The sequence below is a fragment of the Amaranthus tricolor genome, chromosome 4, assembly GCF_026212465.1.
Source record: "Amaranthus tricolor cultivar Red isolate AtriRed21 chromosome 4, ASM2621246v1, whole genome shotgun sequence".
NCBI classification, from domain to species: Eukaryota; Viridiplantae; Streptophyta; class Magnoliopsida; order Caryophyllales; family Amaranthaceae; genus Amaranthus; species Amaranthus tricolor.
In genome coordinates, this window is record NC_080050.1 from 2,434,045 (window position 1) to 2,457,312 (window position 23,268).

The 23,268-nt window shown below is 35.6% G+C and overlaps 3 protein-coding genes across 4 annotated transcripts; 1 reads left to right on the forward strand and 2 right to left on the reverse strand.

Annotated features, from left to right (window-relative positions):
* The first annotated feature begins 1,099 nt into the window (after positions 1–1,099).
* On the forward strand, positions 1,100–5,008 carry LOC130809653 (aluminum-activated malate transporter 10). The gene is made up of 5 exons (XM_057675400.1): positions 1,100–1,740; positions 2,292–2,432; positions 2,962–3,234; positions 3,341–3,459; positions 4,201–5,008. The coding sequence occupies exons 1-5, from the start codon at positions 1,410–1,412 to the stop codon at positions 4,828–4,830; spliced, it is 1,494 nt and encodes a 497-aa protein (XP_057531383.1). The 5' UTR covers positions 1,100–1,409; the 3' UTR covers positions 4,831–5,008.
* Positions 5,009–5,373: 365 nt separating this feature from the next.
* On the reverse strand, positions 5,374–9,315 carry LOC130809655 (protein LEAD-SENSITIVE 1). The gene is made up of 2 exons (XM_057675401.1): positions 8,926–9,315; positions 5,374–6,239 (listed from the first exon to the last, which is right to left on the reverse strand). Exons 1-2 carry the CDS (start codon positions 9,017–9,019, stop codon positions 5,563–5,565), a joined length of 771 nt encoding a protein of 256 aa, XP_057531384.1. The 5' UTR covers positions 9,020–9,315; the 3' UTR covers positions 5,374–5,562.
* Positions 9,316–10,126: 811 nt separating this feature from the next.
* On the reverse strand, positions 10,127–21,999 carry LOC130809656 (bifunctional fucokinase/fucose pyrophosphorylase). 2 transcript variants are annotated; one of them, XM_057675403.1, is made up of 7 exons: positions 21,512–21,652; positions 15,875–16,134; positions 14,631–14,995; positions 13,914–14,040; positions 12,434–13,444; positions 11,621–12,351; positions 10,127–10,929 (listed from the first exon to the last, which is right to left on the reverse strand). In XM_057675403.1, exons 2-7 carry the CDS (start codon positions 16,092–16,094, stop codon positions 10,537–10,539), a joined length of 2,847 nt encoding a protein of 948 aa, XP_057531386.1. In that variant the 5' UTR covers positions 16,095–16,134; positions 21,512–21,652; the 3' UTR covers positions 10,127–10,536. The 2 variants fall into 2 exon arrangements, with proteins under 2 accessions (XP_057531386.1, XP_057531385.1); XM_057675402.1 differs by having other exon boundaries at positions 10,130–10,929; positions 15,855–16,134; positions 21,512–21,999.
* Positions 22,000–23,268: the final 1,269 nt, after the last annotated feature.

Sequence of the window (23,268 nt, forward strand, 5' to 3'; positions counted from 1 at the left end):
CCTCGAACTAAAATAATAAAAATAAATAATAATCCTATTTTTGACTTAGAAAAAAACGACATTAACCAAAACACAAAATACAAAACCCGACCCACACACTTGAATGAACACACATGTATTTTTTCGCAAATTCTCATATAAGATAATCTTACAATGAGACTTACATTTACTGTTTTAAAATAATTACTTATAATTTTTAAAATGATAACTTTTTACGGTCTTATAACAGTCACTTATATATCACTTATAATCTAAAAAGGGTCATTTATATAAATAGAGTATTTATATAGATTCCCCTCGTAATGAATGGTGCATATAAGACTTGCAGATATTTTTTTAGGAATATGTTGCATTCCATGCGACTTTACCTTAATAGGCCAAACTATTTATTATTGCTAGAGACAAAGAAGTGGAAAGTAAAAATAGAAGCAATCAATTTATAAATAACCCAATTGAAACTACATCATGTTAAGAACTCACTTAATAGTGAAAGTTTTTCTCATCACCTTTCTAATAAAGTTTCAATTTTTACCACTTATAAAAAATAATTTTTACCGGTCTTATTTTGCTAAATGTTGAGAATTATAGAGAATGACCTGATAGTTGAACGCTCGATTCTCACCATCACTAAAAAAGTTAAATTCTCCTTTTTTTCTTTACATATACGTAATTCTGTAACTTTACTCTGAGTTTTAAAAAATTCAGATGATGTTGATATAGAACAAAAAGTCACATCAAACACACAACAGTCAACAGGTAATGGTTGAGCCATATTTTAGCAAAAACATTGGTTAATCAACATTAATTACTAAAATAAGATCTTATTATCTCCATCATTATTAAATTCCAATGTTGAAGGGACTATCAAATTATCAGTTGATAAGGTGGTGTCAATTTCCAATATTTGGGATGGTGCATATCCTAGCAAACCTTATGTGCCGTCAGACTCCAATAATCATGGCCACTTCTCATATAGGACAATTTCAAGGACCTAAATTTTTTGTTAATTTGGATAATAATTGAATAAGATAGTGGAATGACATATCAAAAATTTGGTCATGTATACTCTTAATATAAGGGTACCCTCAAACAAGGGTCCAAACCACACCTTCAAATACATCATACATCTAAGAAACATTCAAACAAAATCATTCAGAAATCGACGATAGTTCAGCTTGTTACCAACCCAAAAACTGACATCTGTTAAATATTTATATGCGGCCTGGAATCGAATGTACTTGTATATATATGTGATAATCTAGTTTGTCGACATAGTATATGATAAGAAACGTACACAAGGTTGGAGAAACGTAACTTCCCTGCAATTTACTCAAAGTTATTGCAATTGCAGGGCTTTCTGTCGGACTGAGTAGTTGTGTGACGTTGTTTGCACATATTTGTCGACAAAAATGGTGGCCGGAGAGGAAATGTCCGGGAGATTGGAATGGAGAATCAATGTGTCGAATGGAGCATCGAAGGTTCTAGAGCCTGAACAAGGGTTGGTAGGAAGAGTATGGCACAAAGCGTATAGTTTGATGATTATGAAGATATGGAAGTTTTTGGTGAATTGTTGGAAAATAGGTGTGGCTGAGCCAAGGAAGTTTATTCATTGTGTGAAGGTGGGAGTTGCACTATCGGTAGTGTCTCTATTCTACTATATGAGACCTTTATATGAAGGTGTAGGAGGAAATGCAATGTGGGCTATTATGACCGTCGTGGTTGTGTCTGAATATACAGTCGGTAAGTTATTAATGTGTTAGAGTATATAACATATTCTGGAGCGTAAAATAAAAATTTGCACCAGGTCTCCAAATTTTTCAATACGGCTCTGTAATTAATTGAGTTGATTTATTAATATGGTATCAGAGCCAGCGTGACAGCGACAACTATGAGGAGAGTCTGTGTTCATCCACACTTCTAGCCCAAAGACTCTCATGTGAGGGGGTGTGTTAGAGTAAATAATATTTTCAAGGATCTCAACTATTAGCTTAAGCTTTTGGTTGAGTTGGTTCATTGACATGATATTAGAGCGAGCGTGACAGCACTAAGTATGAGAAGGGTCTGTATTGAATTCACACTTCTACTTCTAGTCTAAAAGACTTTTGAGTGATTGGACATGTTAAAATATATAATAAATTTTGACGCCTCAACTATTAGCTTAAGTTTTTGGTTGAGTTGCTGATTCCTCGACATAATGCACAACTGAGTCTTGTAGAACTTTGTACGGATATTATGATATTTTACACGAAGATTATCGACCTTATGTTGTGAATATCATGTGTCTATGGCAGGATCAACTATATACAAAAGTGTCAATCGAGTAATTGCAACAACTATTGCAGGATCAATAGGAGTTGGGGTTCATTGGTTGGCAAGTCATTGCGATAGAAGATACCAGCCTTTCGTCCTTGGAGCTTCTGTTTTCGTTTTTGGTGAGTTTCTAATGTAGCAAATTTTTAATGCTCTCAGTTTGAAGCCTGAAGTCATACCCGTCATGAATAGTAGGTAGGTGGTGAATATATGGTCTTACCTACTCCATATCCACCCACCCGGGTGTCGTCCGTCTTTTATCTATAATTTACTACTTTTTATTAACTTATTTTATTAAAAACTATTGATAAAAATTAAGGATATTAATTTTATTTTGTTACATTGTATGGTTTAAACAAAATTAGATGTACAATTTAATATGTTAAGATTTATTAGTTATATAACACGAACTTGGAGTGAATGTAAGGCATGTATAAGGTGGGTATACCTAGTTGGCCATAGTGAGTGCGGATGACTTTGAATGGATACCTAGGTGGGCAGACGTGGGTATAAAAATTTTACCCACCATAAGTAATGGGTATGAAAATTTTAGATGGGTATGAATATAGGAAGGGCATACAGCATCCACCTGCCCATTTTTCCATCCCTAATCTGAGGGTATACTTATGATGAGTTATTTCATGCATGCAGCATCAACGGCCACCTTCAGTCGTTTCATTCCAACAGTGAAAGCAAGATTTGACTATGGTGCCATGATTTTCATCCTCACATTCAGCCTAGTTTCGATCTCAGGCTACCGAGTAGAAGAGTTAGTGATGATGGCTCAAAACCGGGCAAGCACAGTTGCAATCGGGATCTCCCTTGTCATACTCGTAAGCATGTTGTGCTGGCCCGTTTGGGCTGGAGATCACCTACACAATCAAACTATTAACAACCTTGACAAACTAGCCAATTCGTTGGAAGGTATACGCTACAAAATGAAAAAACCTATACATTTTTGTTATATTATAAAGCCCAATGACAAATTTATCAACGTTAGTCTTATATCTGGCGGGATTTTCATATTTAGGTCATGTAGCTGATTACTTCAACAATCAGGAAAATGATAAGATCTCTGAAGAAGAGTTAAAGAAAAAATTGCAAGGATATAAGTGTGTGTTGAACTCAAAGGCCACAGAAGAGTCTATGGTAAGTTAACATAAGTCTAAAAATGCCATTTATAGAATGAGATGATTAACATTCATGCTATATTTAGCAAACTCTACGTATAAGAAAAAGAAGAGAAAAGACAAATAATAATACCTAAAGAGGTGTTCATTCGGATTATCGAGTCAATTTTGCGTAGGTATTTTAGATCGGTTTGAAATTGAGTTTTGTGTCCATATTGGTTTGTACATAATTGTAATTTCATTTTTTAATTGGGTCCAATCGAATTCAGTTATAAGGTCAAGTAAATGTCAAGCTTGTTTAAGTCATAATAATTTGCACATACAACTAGATGTGATTAGCCTAGGCTGGCCAACATACCTAAATTTTAGGCTCTTCGGGCTTGTTTGTGCTAGAAGGTCGGATAAAATTTGATCACCTTTAGTACAACTTTTCACACAAATTCTTGTAAGAGACGGTCTCTTTGAGAGACCATTTCCTAATTGGACTGATCCATTAAATATTTTTTTTAAATATTGTAATAAAGCATTAAGAATTATGTAAGTAAACATTTAAGATCTTAAAAGTAGGCATTAAGGATACGATAAGTAAGCATTAAGGACAATGTAAGTAGGCATTAAGAATACAGTAAATAGGCATTAAGAATACAATAAGTATATATATTAATCTTAAATGAGCTGGGCTTGAAATTCGTATCTCAAAGAAACGGTCTCTCAAAATACTAGAGTTTGAAAAGAAACTGAATAAGCATATCTGAATCAGGCGAATTTTGCGACATGGGAGCCAGCACACGGACGATTCTACTTTGGCTATCCATGGAAACAATACCTAAAAATTGGTGCTGCAGCACGCAGTTGTGCTTACTGCATTGATAGTTTAAACAGCTGCATCGACTCCAAGTTACAGGTTCCAGAGTTCTTGAAGAATCATATCGTAGACAAATGCACACGATTAAGTTCATGTTGCTCAGACGTATTGAAAGAATTAGTCACATCAATCAAGACAAGGGAAAGACAATCTAACATCGATTTCTTAGTCGACAAAATGATCTTTCAAGTCGAAGAATTCCAAAATGCAATCAAAGCTGTCCCATGTGAAATCCTTTTTCAAGTTTCGACAACGAATGAGAACTCTGTGGATAGAAATCGGGAGAAGATAGAGAACTCGAATCAATCAAGTTTGTTAGATGTAATGTCTTTAGGTTTGGTATCCACTTTGTTGATTGAGATTGTAGGGAGAATTGAAGAGATCGCGCAAGAAGTTGATAAGCTATCAAACATGGCCGAGTTCAAAATAAAGAAAGAAAACAAATTACAAGAAATTCAACCAGGTGCGTGTAATCAAACAAAAACTGAAGGTCAAGAAACAATGAAGGCCATTGAAGAGGTTTGAGCTTTTGACCTTTAGCAATTGACGAAGAATATTAGTTGCTTCGTGTAGAGACCATCTCGACCTCCTGTATGTCATGAAAATCTCTTATAAACAAAATTTCAAAATGTCGTTCTTGCTATGTTACAAAAAGTATTCAATTCAGCTTAATTGATTCAAGTGAACAAGATTTTATTTTTCAGTTTAGATAATTTTCAGTCAGTTAGATCCTCAATTATGTTGATTGATAAGGCAAATAAGGAATAATAATGTTCATGGGCTGAGCTATACTGAAAAAATATATCAGCTTGCATCGTTTGGTGCATAAGCAACATAACATAATTCACTAGCTGATTCGCAATTCGCTCAAAACGACTCAAAAATGATCCAACGACAACCATAAAACACTTTTATCAATTTATGATTCGTGAGGCGATCAGTGCATTAGCTTGGAGTTAATTTCCGAGCAGAAAAGTTTCTGCCTAACTGCGCAAAACTGAACTAGGCTAAGCGAGCCTGAAGAAGTCAGGATCAAACCGAAAATACCAAAAACACAGCCCAACAATGTTGACAATTTCCATGAATATATAGATCGACGATTCACTTACAATTACATCGGTTCAACTAAAACACAACGATCAACGATACGAACAAAAAAGGATTGATTTATTCATTTTAGTGATTCAATATGACATTTATGAACTTGAATGAAAAGATATGTACTTGGCTCAATGAGTAACTCGAATGTCACGTATGTCACAGAGTAATCAGTGCACTTGAAGATCCATCATCCGGAACCTCGTCCTCCTCGGATCCATTCCAGCCAAGGTTGACAGCCAGGTCTTCTACCGCGACCTTGATCACATCACTACGGACGCCAATATCAGTAGCATATCGGCTCATACAGTACATCCCAGCAGTGACGGTAGCTACACCAACAGGGCTTGGCATCAGCAGTTTGAGAGGCGACGAAAGAAGAGCAGCCAGTGGGGCCCCAATGACAGAAGATGCTTGACCACTTCTTCCGACCCCTGGTGTATCAACTATCAATAGACCGGTCTTACAGTACAAAGCAAAGTCCTCGCAGTTGTTCTTGAATACATCATAGTTCCCGAACCCATTTTGAAGAAGATACATAGCTCTGTGAATGACAGTTTCGGAAGGATCAGATTCAGCTGTGGTGCATGTTCCACCCCTCAATTTGGCGAGAAAGGCAGACGGGGTGACTCCATATTCGAATAAGTAAAGTGATCCATTGCCAAGAAAGCAATCTAGACAAGAGAGGACGACCCCACTACTCGGTTGCCTGAATCCGCAATCAGGAAAAGTTAGACAGGAAGAAGAGATACCCTTAATAAGATCGGAATTGTCCTCATCGTCTGCATTCAGAATCCTAGTGAAGTGAACTACTTTGCTTCCGCCAACGAATATACCTTCACAAACAGAACGCACGCTGTAGTAAGAATATTGTATGTCAATTTGGACTAAGAACGTATGGAAGGGAGAAATAGACAACGTTCCAAGTCATCTAAATGAGTAATAACCCTTAACTGGAGCTTTCAAGTATAAAAAGGAGACCCTCAGAAGATAGAAGAGGAAACATATATATGCATATTTCAACCAGGGTCACCAAAATCCATGGACACACGATTTTTGAACCAGGTCAATCTACCTCAATCAGAGTTCATGTTCGGTCCATACACCAGAATTATTGAATTTGGAAAAACTCAACTTGATACATCATAATATATTTAATACTTTGAAAAACTCTCAAAAGTAACACAAGTATCAATTTTTTTTCATATTTATCATATGGAACTCTTTATCCTAAAATTTCATACATGTGTTAAATTATTCTTAAGGTATGAAGTTCGGTATTGATCTATATTTTAAACTCTAGAAACTATGATTTTGGGAACCCTATTCTTAATAAGAAAATTACATTACATCATTGAACAAAATATAGTGTCTCACAATATCCAGGAGATATGCTTATAGATAAATAATACTTCATTGAACAAAATTATTCAAAACCCCAAGAGTTATTTTTCTAGTACCAAGAAAGTGCACAAGTGGGAAAATTTTTGAGTTCTTGGTAAAGAAAAAATACTCTTGCCAACAACTAATTCTTTTAATTATTCCTTTCGAGAATGAAGGGCCACAGCTGATGAGCTTTCTCCCTACAAGAGGCTTTAAAATTCAGACTTTCCATTATAAACTAAAGACCCGAAAATCAGTGGCAAGTGCTTTATCATTACAGCGCGCATAGAGAACATGGCGGTAGAACATAACCAAAAAAAATGTCACCAAAATGTTTTACTAATAGGCAAGATGCCCGAATGCCTAGCAAGGTGCCTCACTTCCTTGTCAAAATTGGCAAAGTCCTTGAACTAGACTGGTCGTTTACAGCATTCACCATAACTTTTCTTTTACGAGGGTTTAAAGGACTGGTCGTTCTACATAATTGCTAAAAAAGTATATATTATAATTTATATGAGAATATTCAATGTTTCAATTATAATTAAAAACATAATAAACGCCAAAAGCATAAACCAACTATTTAAAGTTGATCAAGTGATGACAAAAATGATGTGATTGCAACAATCTTTTAGTAATGCATTACAGATTTTCAGCATTTCATTCAAAGAACATGTTGGGACATTCACTTTAGAGTGACTCAATTCTGATTCAGCTTCCGCATCATCTCAAAATCATGTAAAACTGTCGAGGGTCAACAAGCATGACAAGAATGATATCTTTTGAAAGTCCCTTAAAAGTGCCGATAACTATCACCAAACAAGATTGCCACATAGTATCCTACAAGGCTACAAAGCTAAGCCCCAAAAATAAGCATTCCTACACCAAATTACACATTACCACAATTAATTTATCTCCTAGCGCAATTAGCTTCCCAACTAGCTTAAAGTTTCAAAATACTAAACCTCGGAATATATACTCCCTCTGTCCCTTTCATTTTGCTCCACTTTCCATTTTAATTTGTCTACTGGTTTGCACATTTTCCTTTTTTGGCAATGGTCTCAATCTTATTTATTTAATTTCATCCACAGACTTATACTATGTCTCCATCTTAACTTGTCATTTATATATCTACTCGTTTTTTGTCATATTCGCCAACCAAATTTTCCATTACACTAAATTTTCACCCGTTTCACACTAATTGCAAAATGAGAGGGGAGAAGGAGTAACCTCTAACCAACAAGGAATATTATCCACCCACAATTTCTTTGCTTGATCATGCAAAATGTGCTTCCTAATTTGCCAATACAACAAACATTCCTACTCCATATGAAATTCATCCTCTTCTCCAATTTCACAACCAAAAATGAATAACTTAACCCACTAGTTTTGATAGAGTTGGTAGTCTCTATCACGATTGAAACAACACGAACACGATATCATTTGACAGAAATCGACTTGGAGACAATACTAAAGTCATTCCTTAAAACTAAATGTAATTTTGTTGAATTATTCAATTATATTACATTTTTGTAAAGTTTTTGATTAAAATTATGAATCACAGAAAACTCACATGTGAACAAAAATGATCACAAGTTATGCAACAAACACTTGCTTGATTCTTTTCCTTCAAACAAAATTTTGACAGATTTTAACTCATTGCAAAGAAATCACATAACACCATGAAAGAACCTAACTTTCTTTAAAAGAAAGCAAAATTGCCACAACCAAATCGTAGCAGTCAATACCCAACTCAAATTGTGCATTGCTCACCATTATTTCATCGTCATCGTATCCGGTACATCCCGTTCATTAGAATTGCTCACCATTAATTCAAACCAAAATTCCAACACTAACAAAATGAATGAAGATTATAACCTTAACTTTGCAAGAAATTAACAGTATTTGAATCAAGTCATAGCAACCAATAAGACAATAACCAACTCAAATCAAAATAGAATTGATCCTGCATTGCCCACCATTAGACTAGAAAAGATCATCATTCAAACTAACAAATCAAACAATTGAAGAAGAAAACAGTATTAATAACCCATAATTCCAATATTTAGAAATTTAACAAAGATTAAAATTTTAATTAAGCAAGAAATTTTAAAACTAAAAATTAAAGGTTAGAAAAGGCACCATGATGGGAATAAGTAAAGACAGCCCTCCAAGTGTATATGTGATTTCCTGGTTTGATCTCATCTCTTTCTACCTTGTGACTCAGTAAACCCATCTTTTTCTTCTCAAGTTTTACTCTTTTTTTTCTTCTGCTAAGTGATTTATTTATGTAACCCACGTCAATGCTGATTCTTTGAAACACAAAAAATAAGAAAATTGCTTGATTTCATCTACACTCTCCAACCAATATGGAATTAGTTAAGCAAACAGTCATTAATGATGGGTAATGACGTATTAAAAGGAATTTTTTAAGATTGGAATTGACAATTGGTAAAGAATGTCTTTAATGGAAAACCCATTTGGGAAAAAGAAAGGGAAATGAAATGGTGGGTGATAATGATGGCTTTAGTTTGGTTTATTCAATTAGAACTCCTACGGACTTTTTAAGACTTGAGTGTCCTCTAGGGCTGTAAAAAATAGAACCGAACTGTAATTATGTTCGAAATCAACTTATATTCAATCATTGATTGACCTATATTGATTGACTTGGAATGCAGTGATCTGTAATCGATCGAAACTTAACTTAAACAATGACCGAACTCCACATGTAACCGATGATATTGATGACTTTTAGTTGGAGAGTAAATTTTATTTTCAAGAAAGATTATGAATACTATTGAAAGTTAATTTTTTTTCTCCTCTCAGTGTATTCTATAATAAAAAAATTGTTTTTCAAAAGGGTGTAATTATTAATGAAAAATTTTACTTTTGGTTTGGTGCGTGAGATTATGACCCGTAGAAAGTGGGTTGCTTTGAAACCGTTTGATGTAACCAGTAGATGTTGCTTTGTTGATGTATGTTGATTATACAGCTTGGAGTACAGTGATTCTTGAAGTGTAACTAAAGCAATTAGATTCCCTTTCACTATGCAGCAGTGGTAACTTCTATCATCACCCACCTGAGAAGGGATTAATTCTCGGTCTCCAATTGATTTTTACATAGTTTTAATATAAATAAATTTCAAATTCGTGTCAAAGTTGAATACATTACAAAGTCAGTAAAATATCAAATTGTCGAATCTGTTTTGAACACCTCACGCTGTGAAGCTAAACACCGTAAGAAAAAAAAAGCATGGTACCATCATGACATTTTACAACTTATAAATTCTAACCATAGAATAGTCACTGGAAGAGTCTAACAAAAGCTACGGCTAGATGCTCTAGCGAATGTACCCAAATGAAAAATGTAAGCAAGCTTATAATAACAAGAAAAATGTGAAAGAGCAGGCCGGCTCTTGACCATGTTAATCAAATAACTTTATATGCTACATATAAACAGTAAATATGTTTTGTAAAATGGTACATAAGTTTTGGAAATTATGACGAATCATGTATCAAACTTTGTTTTATTATTCCATACTTTCCCTTTTTGCTTTGTATACATAGTTCTCTCAAACACTCATTAGTACATGCACATTCCCTTTTGTGTACATAAAATTGATCAAACGTATGGCTCCGTATTACAAATGAACTAATTAATGCACGCTTCTGGAAGAAAGAAAGAATAATAACACTAGCTGAATAGACAAACGTATGGCTCTGACCAAATGAAACTTGTGGTACTATATTTGGACTAGGCGAAGATACTCCAATCATAGACTTTTACATCAAACTCCGAGCCCTTAGATAGCAGATGTCGCAATTCGTTAGCACTAACAGCATCCTTGGCAAGCAACAATGCAAAGCCACCGCCACCAGCACCCACGAGCTTGTAACCACAACAATAAGGTTCGGAAAATTCGAAAAGTCGGTCAACAGATTGATTACTGCAAAATGGGTCCAGTTCTTGGTGCAACCTCCAAGCTTCCATCATGATGTTACCCAACTCATCTATGTCCCCGTTCATGAGAGCTTCCCTCCCTAATTTTGCAAGTTCAGCAAGACGCTTGATACTAGATATAAGCAGGTTATCCCGTCTCAAGTAGCGTGTCACCACATTCTGTAAAACTCTGCGAGCAAGTCGAACCTGCAGTTGGTTAAAGTACTTTGTTTAAAAATCAACATAATGTTTTAAAGAAAACAACAAAATAGAAAAGATGATATTCAGTGACAGCAGGTTCAATCTATAGTTTCAAATGCCTACCCCAACAAATTACAACCATTAGAAACACCACAATGATACAATATGTGGAGCGACACAAAACTACTTCCGAGTGACAAAATGGAAGAAGTTTGATCGAGAGGATGTCTTGGTCTCTTCAATATTAGCAACCTTGTCCAAAATGCCTACAAGACTTGACCTTCCACATTCAGAAGGGGGAAGAAATTACAATGAAGACATCCACCCAAAGAGAGGGGTGGCATTGGGGGGTCTATCTCGAGTTTGGGTTGGAAAATGTTTGGTCACGTCAAACTGGTGTCTTGTGTTCACAAAGGTTGCTGAATCAGTTCCATTCAAATTTGAAGTCGAGTCTAAGTTGGGTCAGGTTCATAATGTCAGTTTATAATCGGGTAAAGCCCAGTTTGCACCAAGAAAATGGAAAATGTTTCAATCAACAAAAATTAAAATTTAGTTGCAGGATATCTTTTCCTATTTGTGTGCCTGGGAAGGGGGTTGTCGAGACTCAAGTGTTTGTAACTAGTATGGAGGACCTCATTTTATAGAAAAAGAAAAATTAGAACCAGAAATGAATATCCATGAGACCGTGAGCACTTACTTGACCAGTGAAAACCACGAGCAGTCTCTGATGTAACTCCAGCATCAACTCTGGAGATGCGGAGAGAGGATTGACCTGAAGCCGCAACGGGATTCCAGGGAAGCTAGTTGTAAATTTAATACCAGGATACAATCCTCCAATCTGGTCCTGCCACCCTCCCCCTGTGCCCATAAGTTGCTCCAGCACCAAAACAAGTCTGGCAACATTTTCTTCCCCATCATCACCGTCAATTATTTGTAGAAGTCCCTTTACCACAGCAGCAGCAAGTATGCTTGACGTCCCTAGGCCACTTCCACGTGGAACATTGGCCCAAGTTCTAACCTCCAAGCCCTTACCTTGAAGCTTCTTGTCATGAAGGACACCAGTAACAAGCAATGCGCACTTGACAAGCCTAAATGGATCATTAACATCAAATGGAGGGATTATGGAGGCAGGATCCTGAACAATTAGCTCATTCAAAGCATCATCGGTAATTAGCACACTAGTCATTCTTGTCATTTTTATGATTGTGCCAACTGGGAGATGACCTTCCAGACAGATAGCCATGTTAAGAACACAACCAGCACGCTCTAAGCTCCATGGTGGAGTATCACTCCAACCCCCAACAAAATCAACACGAACTGGTAATTCAACCTTCACACTTCTAAACACGTTTTGCTGCTCTGCAACATTGTCATGTATGCTGCCCTGGTGTGAAGATGACATCCCAAGGGATGCATCCAAAAGATCCTCTATGGACAAAAAGAATATACAAAGACATAAGCACATTAGAATCCATGTTTATCAACCAATCCTCAATTGAAGATTAAATACCTTTAAAACCATATCTTACAGCTGAAGCAGTTTCATCAGCAACTGCAGCCCAAACTTTATTTTCCAGCTCATTTGCTAGTGCTTCATTTTTACAAGCACGGAGAAGATCTACTTTCACCTGATATGCACGACTTTTAGGAACTAATGTTGTGTTATGCACCTGCAAACTGGGACACATTGCCATTAGATCTTTGCAGATTTCAGCTCCTGATAATTCCATTTGCAGTATCTCTTCAGACAACTGAGACAAATTACGTCCAAGCAATCCAAAGCCGATACATGCTCTTGCAATACCCGCAGCTAGATCAGCTTGATGACTACTGGAACCCGAACACATTTTCTGAAAGTCAATGGATCTATGCAGCACTTCCAAACTAACACGAGGAGACCTTTTCCATAAGAAAAGCATGGATTGGTTTTTCTGGCCGCTCAAACCCATTAACCATGATGCTAACTGAAGCATTTCAAAGTATGGGAGGATTGGGAATATTCTTGCATTCCATAAGCATTTTTCACCAACTTCTGAACTCCAGAGATCAATTTCTTGAATGCATAAATCATGCAATACCTTCTGCCATGGTCTTCCACAAAATGTCCCATCCTTATATATTGATGTCTTCGGATTATCATGAAGGCCACAGTACACAATAACCCGATCACTGCGATCAGATAACGGTACCTCCCAGATACAGTGTCGGTCTGGAAGCATAAATCTTATTGGATCTTTAACTATCCCATCAATAGTCCCAGGAACATTGACACTAACAACAATAGACAAAGAACCAATTTGTATTCCACTTGAAATGGAAGAATCATATATCAGAGAATCTTCTCCAACTGAAACTCCTGGTGCAATTTTACTGGATAGTACGATTGCAGATGCTGCAATGTCAGACGCAGTGGTTGCTGGAATAGAGCATAAATGCCTTCGCCCCACAAGTCCGGAGTCAGCACCAGTAAGATGATCCAATACTTCACTTGATGTTCCGAAATGCAAAAAGAGCAACTCGTCTGCACAAGAAATATAACCAAACATCAAACTCCATAAAACAATTTCATAAATCATGATATGCTGAGGATGGACATGCATGTGACATGGGAGCCCAGGAGGAAGTGCTGGGTAAGAGAGTGTGGAACAAAGATAAAGGGAAGATGATTGCAACTCAAGAAATCATATTCCATCTATGCTCACAAAGAAGCAACACTAACAATGCATTGTTATAACTGTATCATCCCCTTGTAAACTTTGGTTAACCAATCATGATTCAGTGGCTCAGTGCAGCACAAGCAAACACTAGAACAATCTTGTATCAACCCTACTAGCACAATCTTGCCAACTTCAGGACTAGAAAAGACACTAGAAAGTTGAGATAAAAAAGGAGTATGAGTCAGTGGCTCAGTGCAGCACAAGCAAACACATAACTGGTAAATATGAATAATGTGACCAATAGTCTTCATGATTCAGATAATTATGACATACGATCACAATAGCTAAACATTTGTTGTTTTCCCAATTTATTGACAAGTTCCTCCCCTAATGGCCGCTTCTTTAACCAATCATGTTTGGTGGGAACCCAAGCCGCAACTAGATCTTCATACAAGCTCATCTGCAAACAATACAAAGAAAAATCAGAGCATTGTGTTAATCCAATATGCAAAACGCAATGGCATTCTGATATGAGCATATGAGATATCTTCAGAAATTGTTAAAAAAGAAGTTCAGAAGGTAGAATGCAAAAACGAATAAAGGTAATTATAAGGGATGTAGGTAAGTGAGGCGTTAAGATGGACCTAGTGTAGATTCTCTTCACAGGGACTCCAAGACCTCAACAAACCTTGCAAATGATGCATGAATGACCACTAAGAGAAGACCATAAACCGCTGATGGGGGAAGCAGGCAGAAGCCTCCCAAATGGCCATAAAACATAATAATTATTGCTAACAAATACTTTAAGCTATCAAAGTTGGTTTAGTGTTGGTAGCAAAGAATATTCAGTGACCAGTGGGTGCACTTGTACATGGCATTTATTGATTCCTCACTTATTTTGCCTTCTTCAATGAATTTCTTTTACAGTACTACTCTTAAAAATCTCCAACTTTTTTTGCATCACAATGCTTGTCACAGCAATCACACTGTATGCAGTCAGCATAAGAAGCTTTTAAAGGAAAAGAAAATTGATTTAAAATGAAAGCTTGCCTCTTTTTTACTATCCAGAAGCTGCAGAATCATAGATTGGCAAGAGCAAGCAAGCTCAACAAGAGCAAACCATGCTTTACCTCTAACTGCTATGATTCCAGTGTCGAGCAATGTTCTTCCATCCTCCAGGAGAGCTTGACTATCGACAAGATCATCCTTGCTGGGTTTTTGCAGAAGATTCTCAACAACACTGACAGAAGAAGACGACTCCGGAAACGCAGTTTTAGAAGCTACAACAACCCCATGGTTAGCGGCAATGTCAAGAGTTATGGGAACTGTGATGATGCATGATGCATCCTCGGGAAGAATCAGATTGGAAGCATCAAAGCAAGGAAGGACGTCCCCCGTCATAATGAATAAACCACCTACATAGACAAGACAGCTTAGTGCTAGGATTACATGCATTAATAACACTAAATAGATGAATAATAAAGTTACAAGTTATAATAATGTAGCAGAGGCTTTGAGATTCAAATCAAAGAATGAGTTACCACGCCAAACTGAGAAATACACCAAGAATTTTATATGCTAGTCATTCAGGCATAACACTAGATAGATGAATAATAAAGTTATCAAGTAGCATTGACAAAAGAGGTAACATAAATTTGTTCTAGTTTATATGCTAGTCATTCAAGCATAATGGAAACAAAAGCTAGTGAAACTAAAACATAATCAGCAGAATTGTAAGAAATACAGAACAAGATAGTCCCCTAAACAAATTTGGAATGCATGTGTACAAATAGAAACTCAAAATAGGTTCCTCAAGTCTACAGAACCACATAAAGAAGAGGGGGTTATCTACGCCAAAAATGTTCAAAAGCAACACCAGTGTGACTGACAAACACATCAAGAAATAACAAACGAAACCAAACAAAACCTATCAAACCTCAACCAACTAGCTTAGCTACACGAAAGCCTTTAGAAATCAGTATCACCACCAAGATAAGACTCCACTGAAGATAAAATCAGAAGTGTTTTTCTTCAATAGAAAAAAACTAAAAGAATTTAAATGGAACTGACAGGTACTGTAGCGAGTCCCTTGTGTATTAGACAAGCAGATGCCCTTAACCTAAGAATACGCATGCTTTTGATTGAGCAATTAGTAAAGTGTTGATACTTCCATTAGATTTCTAACTTAGATAGAATATGATGCAAATATAAGATTATTGGCTAGTTAGGAAACTGAATGCATTTCAGGATTCAATGCTAAAACCTACTAATGACCTTTGCTTTTGAAAGCTTGCCTGGCACAGGATGATATTGCAAGTATATGGTCAAAAAGTAAAGGAACAGGCCCATCAGGGTCATCTGCTGCCAAATATGGAAGCGGCAGGAAAACCTTTCCCATAGGATTGGCCCATGGAACTCTTTTAGAGTCACCTCCGGCATGCAGCAACAGTATATGCTTTCTTGCCAAAAAATCAGTGTATTGTAGGTCAGAAACTCTATCGTCAAACTTCTCATCAGAACGAGAATCTATATTTTCGTCGGCTCGTATCACCGCCTGTACGTCATACAAAAAAGCAGTTGAGTTTCAGAATGAAGCCAGAGATATAATCAACGGAAAGCACAGGTAATTGGAGCAGTTCAAGCCTCTAAGATGATTTACCATGTCATCATAACAAAACTAAAGAAAGCCAGAGACATACTGGACACAAAGCTACTAAAGAAACAAAAAAAAAAAAACACTAATTAAACATAGCAATACTGTGCACTTGCGAAGTATGTAAAAGCATGCCCAAAAAAGAAAAGAGTAAAAGATAAATAGGAATGATGTAATTTGCTTTGTTTGGTAAATATGATCATTTAAATACCTAAAGCAAGAAAAGCTTAAAAGAACAACCTGAATAGCATACGAGAACCCGGCCAATTATATGAATTAGCAAACACACATCTGAATAGCATTGAATATTATGTTGCCTTGTTACTTTTTAATGATAGATTGACATATGTTATAGATGCAATTTTTTGGTTTCTGCTTCATTACTTATTTATAGATAGAAAAACTTGCATAGCATACTTTTTTATCAAAAAGATGCATAAATTGTACAAGCATAACCTTCATAAGTTTGTCTAGTGTTCTTACATTCAGCCATTTCCATTCCACATAAAAGACTAAACATAGACACAGCTGAAATTCCAGAAAACTATGTGCCCTACACAGTTCTCTTTACAACTATCAGGGTACTCAATATCAGTGTATTGTATAATCCCTCCAAGCCTTTGTGTTTTCCAATTACATAAATCAAAGTGTAAGCTTTTGATATAAATAGAGCAAATTCAATGGGACCTAGGGATCCAAAAAGATCGCCTATATGGGACAAATTGAGCAATTTAAAAAGAGCATAAAATTAGAGCATAAAAAGAACATTAAGTAATTATAGAGAAATTGTATGAAATGTAAAGAAAGATTGTATTCCTGAAATTCAAGAGCTATAATAAAAAAAAATAGATACTAGCATTCAAGAGGCTTGAAACTCTCCAAAAAGTGTAAAAGACTAACACAAAGTATACACCAAAATTTTTCCTACTTTAGTATTTTCCCTTTTTCTTATTTATACTAGTTTTCCCCCTCTGTAGAATATGCTTCATAACTAACATTAAAATACCCATTGTGCCTCCATATCCAATACATGATACTACCGACCACCTGAAGTTCCATCTTGTCCTCAAGGTGGATAGAAAAAGGCTTGGGTACAAATTGTGAGCAAGTAGGATAGATTGGAAAGTTTTGAATCCAAAGAACCAGACTCAAAAAAAGTGGGTGAATAAGGAGAATATTCATGATACCAGAACTGCGTGAAACGATTTAAGCCTAAAGCATAAAAATGGGTTATTAGGAAAAATTTAAGGTCCATTATGCTTGGAATTCAGAAAGCGCCAATAAAATGATTTTTTTTTTTTTTCTAAAGAAAAGGGCTAAGTTGTTTTACTAGGACAAGGCAAGAAAATGAAATCTCCACAAGCTGATACATCATCAATGAGGTCTTTACTCATACAATCACCTCCATACCCCCACCTATTCTTCTAAGAATTACTCTATGTAAGGGTGTGTCCAATTACAACCGTTTTAACCCTTCTCTTTTACCCACATTTCCTTTCTCATGCAATCTCCTGGAATTTTCTGGGCCAAAATATTATCCACTATCCTAAGTTATAGATAAACAAACACCTTATGTTCGCAGTTTTCCATTCCCAAAAACCATGACATTTTCAGCGCCTGCTCTACTTTCTTCGCCAACAGTAACGTCACTAGTAAAGTTTTCACGTCCAGGACCTCCATCTCTCTCAATTGTCCGACCAGGACCACCGTTACGCCATCTCGCCACATCTCGATTTGTTTTGATTTGTTTCCATGGTATACGGGTGACCGGAAAAGCAATACTGCCCCCAACAATCATCATCTATCAAGCAACTCACTAGTAATGGAGATGATCAAAAACTATCCACGATAGATCGAACAACAAAACCAATAACAAGCTAATTTAGTGACAATTAAAAATCTTTAAACCAAACAAATTTATGCCATGTGTGGACCAATTATTGCAACTCTTTCAAGAGTTAAATCCCAATCACGTGAAATCATTGACATTCGAAGAGAATAGGCACAAAAATTGCTAGTGAACACTTTGGAAAAGATAATTATGACCCAACATAGCGGAGAAAGAAAGGAAATGAAAAGTTCTCTAAAAAGCACATGGAAGGAATTGGTGGAAGAAGAAAAGAGAACCACAGTAGAGGAGAGAGAGAAAAATTGATAAGAGTGATCTCACAAATGAGGCAACACTAAAAAACTTGCATCACTTGGTCCCTTATAAAGAGTCCTGATTCCCAAAAGAGCAACAAAGTGTCCCAAATGAGCGTAAAAACCCAAACTATTTTTTCGGCCCAACCCAAAGACATTAATACTCTTTTCTCTCACAACATTCGGCCAAATTACACAAAAATACACTTCCTATTTCCCTACTAGTCCAAACACATAATCACAAAATTAGTATGAGACTTATTTGTAATAGCATAACCAGTGGATTTTCATTGTGGGGAGACAAAGACTATGACTTTTGATCCTATTGATCTTAAAACTCGTACAATCACAAACAGAAGCCATATTTAAACCACAAAACAATGAATGTATCAATGTGAATAAAACTTGGACACTTGTCAAATTTGTTTTAATTAAATTGTCTTTTGACTCATGCCTTATATCATAACTTTTGTCTATTAATCAATTGAATAAAGAATTATATTGTTTTGTACTCATGGACTTAGATACTCGGACATGAAGGATCATTGGATGTGGTACCAAGAAAGATAGCTTGTACGATGTGGATCAGAACAAGGCTGCGCATTGCTTGCTCATTGATCGGTTGAAAGTAGGCTTTGGATGTAGCATCGTCGATTAGGATATACTTTTTAGGGTATTTAGAACGTCTTTGTCCTTCTTTAGTCGGCTCAAAATTAGTTTTTAAATGTGAGGCATGTATTTCAAATTCATAAACACCCCCACCCATCTAGCTTGAATAACGTAGATAAACCATCAATGTTGATTCGTTATAGTGTGTAGGGACCATGCGACCAACACTCAAATTCAATTCCCATGACTTTTCATATTATGTATCTTTTATAGATTATTGCACTAGAATGGGATGGATTTACTTTCAAGTTTTAACACACAAATCTAAAGTCTTTGATGTCTTTGTTTCCTTCTATATAATGATCTGAAGTCAATTTCGAACTCAAGTTCGGAGATTAGACAATGGGGGAGATTATATAACCTTGGACATGAAACAATATTTTTCTTATCATGGTCTTGTCCATCAAACCACTTCTCCTGAATCCTGATACCTCTCAACAAAATGTTGTTGAACAAAAAAGTTGAACTCTTCTTCAAATTGCCGAGACAATTATGTTAGAAGCTCGATTTGCCCGAAGCCATTACCTCTATTTGGGAGTACTGTGCATGTCCATCTTCCAAGGAGTAGTAGAAATGATATGAAACCACAGGCTGTTAAGTATGAGTTCATGGGATATAGGGTAAATCAAGAGAGGTATCATTTTATTGATCAGACAAGAAAATTACTTCTACCTACTTAGATATCATGGGGCGAGTACCAAAGGCGAACTATGTTATCAAATCTATCCAATTCTAACGATTGAATAGAGCAAATAGGCAATGCACCAACACTGTTGACCACAATGTTAACCACAATCAACCATTATCCTGAATTTCTTTGTCTTGAGGACCCAAATGTGGGAAAACAACTTTTGATACTTTTAATTTCTCTCCAAAAGTTGTTCCTGAAGATAAATCTCTTAATTGAAAATGAGTATGAGATATCAATTACCTCAAGAAGTATAAGATGGGTTCCACTGAAGCAATAACACCTCGACTTTGAGGCATAATGATTTAGATATCCGGTGAACAACTAAACAAGGATACTATGTGCTTTGACATTCAACACTTCTCTTTTCTCAACTAAAATCCCTAGAAGTGTTGAGAAAGCTCTTAAAGACAAAAAATGGAAGAAAGTCATAGAGGAGGAATTTTCAGCACTCCGGAATAATGAAACATTAGAGAAGTATGTTTCTTCTATATCTATAAGGAAAGAAAATTGTGGAACGGTTGAAAGGTACAAAGCTCGATTAGTCGCAAATGGACATACTCAAAAATATGAGATATATTACTCAGAAAGCAAAGATTAATACTATTTGAGTACTTTCCTCGGTAGGCCATTGCACCAATTAGATGTTAAAAATAAATTCCTACATGGGGATATTGAGGAATAAGTGTACATGGAGGCTCTTTCAGGTTTCTCTCAAGATTTTGCAAAAGCTAAAGGATGCATACTCAACAAGACACTATACAGCCTAAAACAATAACTAGAACTTGGTTCAAAAATTTTCACAATGGCGATGAAGAAGTTTGGATATCACTCAGAGTAATTCAGATCATGTTTGTTTCAGAAATAGAGAAGAAACTTGCTCACCGAAGACGGTAAAGAAGAGACCAGTGAATCCAAAAAGAAATTGTTATCGGAAGACTTAAGTACATTTTTGGGATTGAAGTTCTAAGTACCAAGGGATCTTTATGTCGCAACGAAAGTACATTATTGATCTACTTGTTGACACAGGAATAATAGATGTAGAGACTCCGATCATGATCAACCATAGGATCCAGATCACTGAAGGGGCATAACTGATAAAGGAAAACATCAAAAAAATGGTAAGGGAACTTATATACTCTCACACTAGACCAGACACAGCATATGTTGTACTAATGATTAGCATATTTATACATTATCCACAAGTGCAATACACATGGAGGCTCTAATGAGAATCCGAAGGAACCTTAAGGGAACCAATGAGGGTATTCTTTTTAAGAAAAAGGATCGATTAGATATTCCAGACTATATAAGTGGGCAGAAATCTTATAACTTGGAAAAGAAGCAAAAAGTAATGGTCTTGTCAAGCACAAAAACAGAGTTAAGGGAATCACTTAAGGGTTAACAGAAGTCCTTTGGCTTCGTAAGTCAATGGAAGAACGTGGTTTCCACAGAAGCAGACTTGTAAACTATACATCGACAACAAGGAAGCCAACAGAATTTAAAAGAATCTCGTCCAGTATGACCTCACAAAACATGTTGCTTTTTTTTAAGATTATTCATAGTGAAGGAGTAAAATGTTAGATTATTTTTCACAATAAATAAATAAATAATTAGTCTGAGGACGTAAGATAAAAAGTGGCCATATAACAATTAAATTCCGAATCCATCATAAATAATAGCAATCATACACCTAATGTACCAATACTTCCACCAATTTCAGTATCACAACATACAAAATTCAATCAAAAAATCAACCAAAACACAATAACCACTCACATTTATCTTCCGGTAATGCTCAGCAAGTTGATAAATAGCATTAAGAGTAGCGGCACCAGATCCGATGCGGTTACCTAGAGGATCAGGCACAGCAAGAGTGACAGTAGAATCAGCAATTCGACCAAGACGTTTAGCGCGATTAAGTTGCCATTCGTAAAGCTTAGCTTGCTCAGGACTTGCAGCAGTTAAAACAATGGCGTCCCAAGTTGGAACCCTAGCAGAATGTCGAACTGATAAACGCAATTTGTACCATGATTTTCTCAAGGTTTCTGCTATGTCTGCTTTTGATTGCTTGTGATCGTTGGTTTTGTATCGCCATTTTCTCTGTCCTCCATGTTTAATGTCCGCCATGTTTGGTGATTTTGGTCCCTCTTGAGGGAGAAAATGGAATTCTGCTGATATATGGAGCAAGAGTATTGGATCTGTGTGTTGTTATTTCCTCCACCGACTATGGAAGACATTTTTTATTTGGGAAATTACTCTGACTCTAGTAGGGTAGGAATTAGGATGAATATGAAATTTGGTTTAACTTTGAAAGATATTTTTTAATTAGAAGCAATTTAATGAAAACTTTGTTTTAAATATTAATTATATTCTTATTATTTCACTGCTAGTCTCTTGAGAGATGTATTTTAAGTTCAATTATTAATAATTTATTTACCATGTTTCTTAATGTCTATTTACATTATTTTTAATGCTTACTTGTCGTATACTTAATGTCTACTTTCAATAGCTTAAAAGTCTACTTACAAGTTACAATATTCTTAATGCCTACTTATAATATTTTAAAATATATATAGGCCGCTCCATTTAGAGAGGGTCTCTCAAAGAAACCGTCTCTCACAAGAATTTGTGTTTTCAATAATCACGAATTCTGGTTTGAGACGGTCTCATCGTAAAACATGCCTTATATTTAAATTAAATTGCCCAAAAATAGAAACTTTTAACTTATTAACTTTTAATTTTGAAATCGTCTCACCTAAGACCGATTTAGGGTTTTATTCTGGTCAAGTTTGATCCTTAAATTTAGCATTATAATTCCTATAATAAATTATTTATTTATTTATTAATCACACCATAACTCCAAATTCCCAAACCCTCATCATTTCCTCTAAAAATATGAATATGGATATGATGGAAGAATTTAACTCATCTTTCCCAATATCATACAATTGTTTCCATTGCGGCCAAGTTCTTTCTCTTCATCAAGATATTATTTCAAAAAGTTACATGGTAAGTTAATATTATTATTATTACTTAATACAAAAAAAAAAAATCAAAAGTACAAATATTCTGCATTAAACAAGTATTGTAAATTGATTACATTAACCATACGTGATTTTATTATGAATCCATATTTAATATTATATTTTTTGAAATTCATTGAATGTTTAGAGCTATGAATATATCATGTTGGGCACAAAGTAATTGTATTTTATCCACTTATCCCAATAGAGTGCGGGTATGGAATGTCCGTCATCTTCTCTCACCCAAATCCTACTTCTGAGCGAGACATTGGGTATGATGATGATAATAATAATAAAATAAATAATAATTTAAAATTAAAAGTGATGAAAGCAGCTCCCTTTACTTCTGAGTTATTATTCACTTATCACTGTAATAATTAAATAGTAAATAAAAAGTCATTAGTGAATAATAATCCATAAAAAGTCATTAGTAAATAATAATCCAAAATTAAAATTTATAAGCGTTTGTAAGTCAAAAGTATATGGGATTACTAACCTAATATTAAGAGT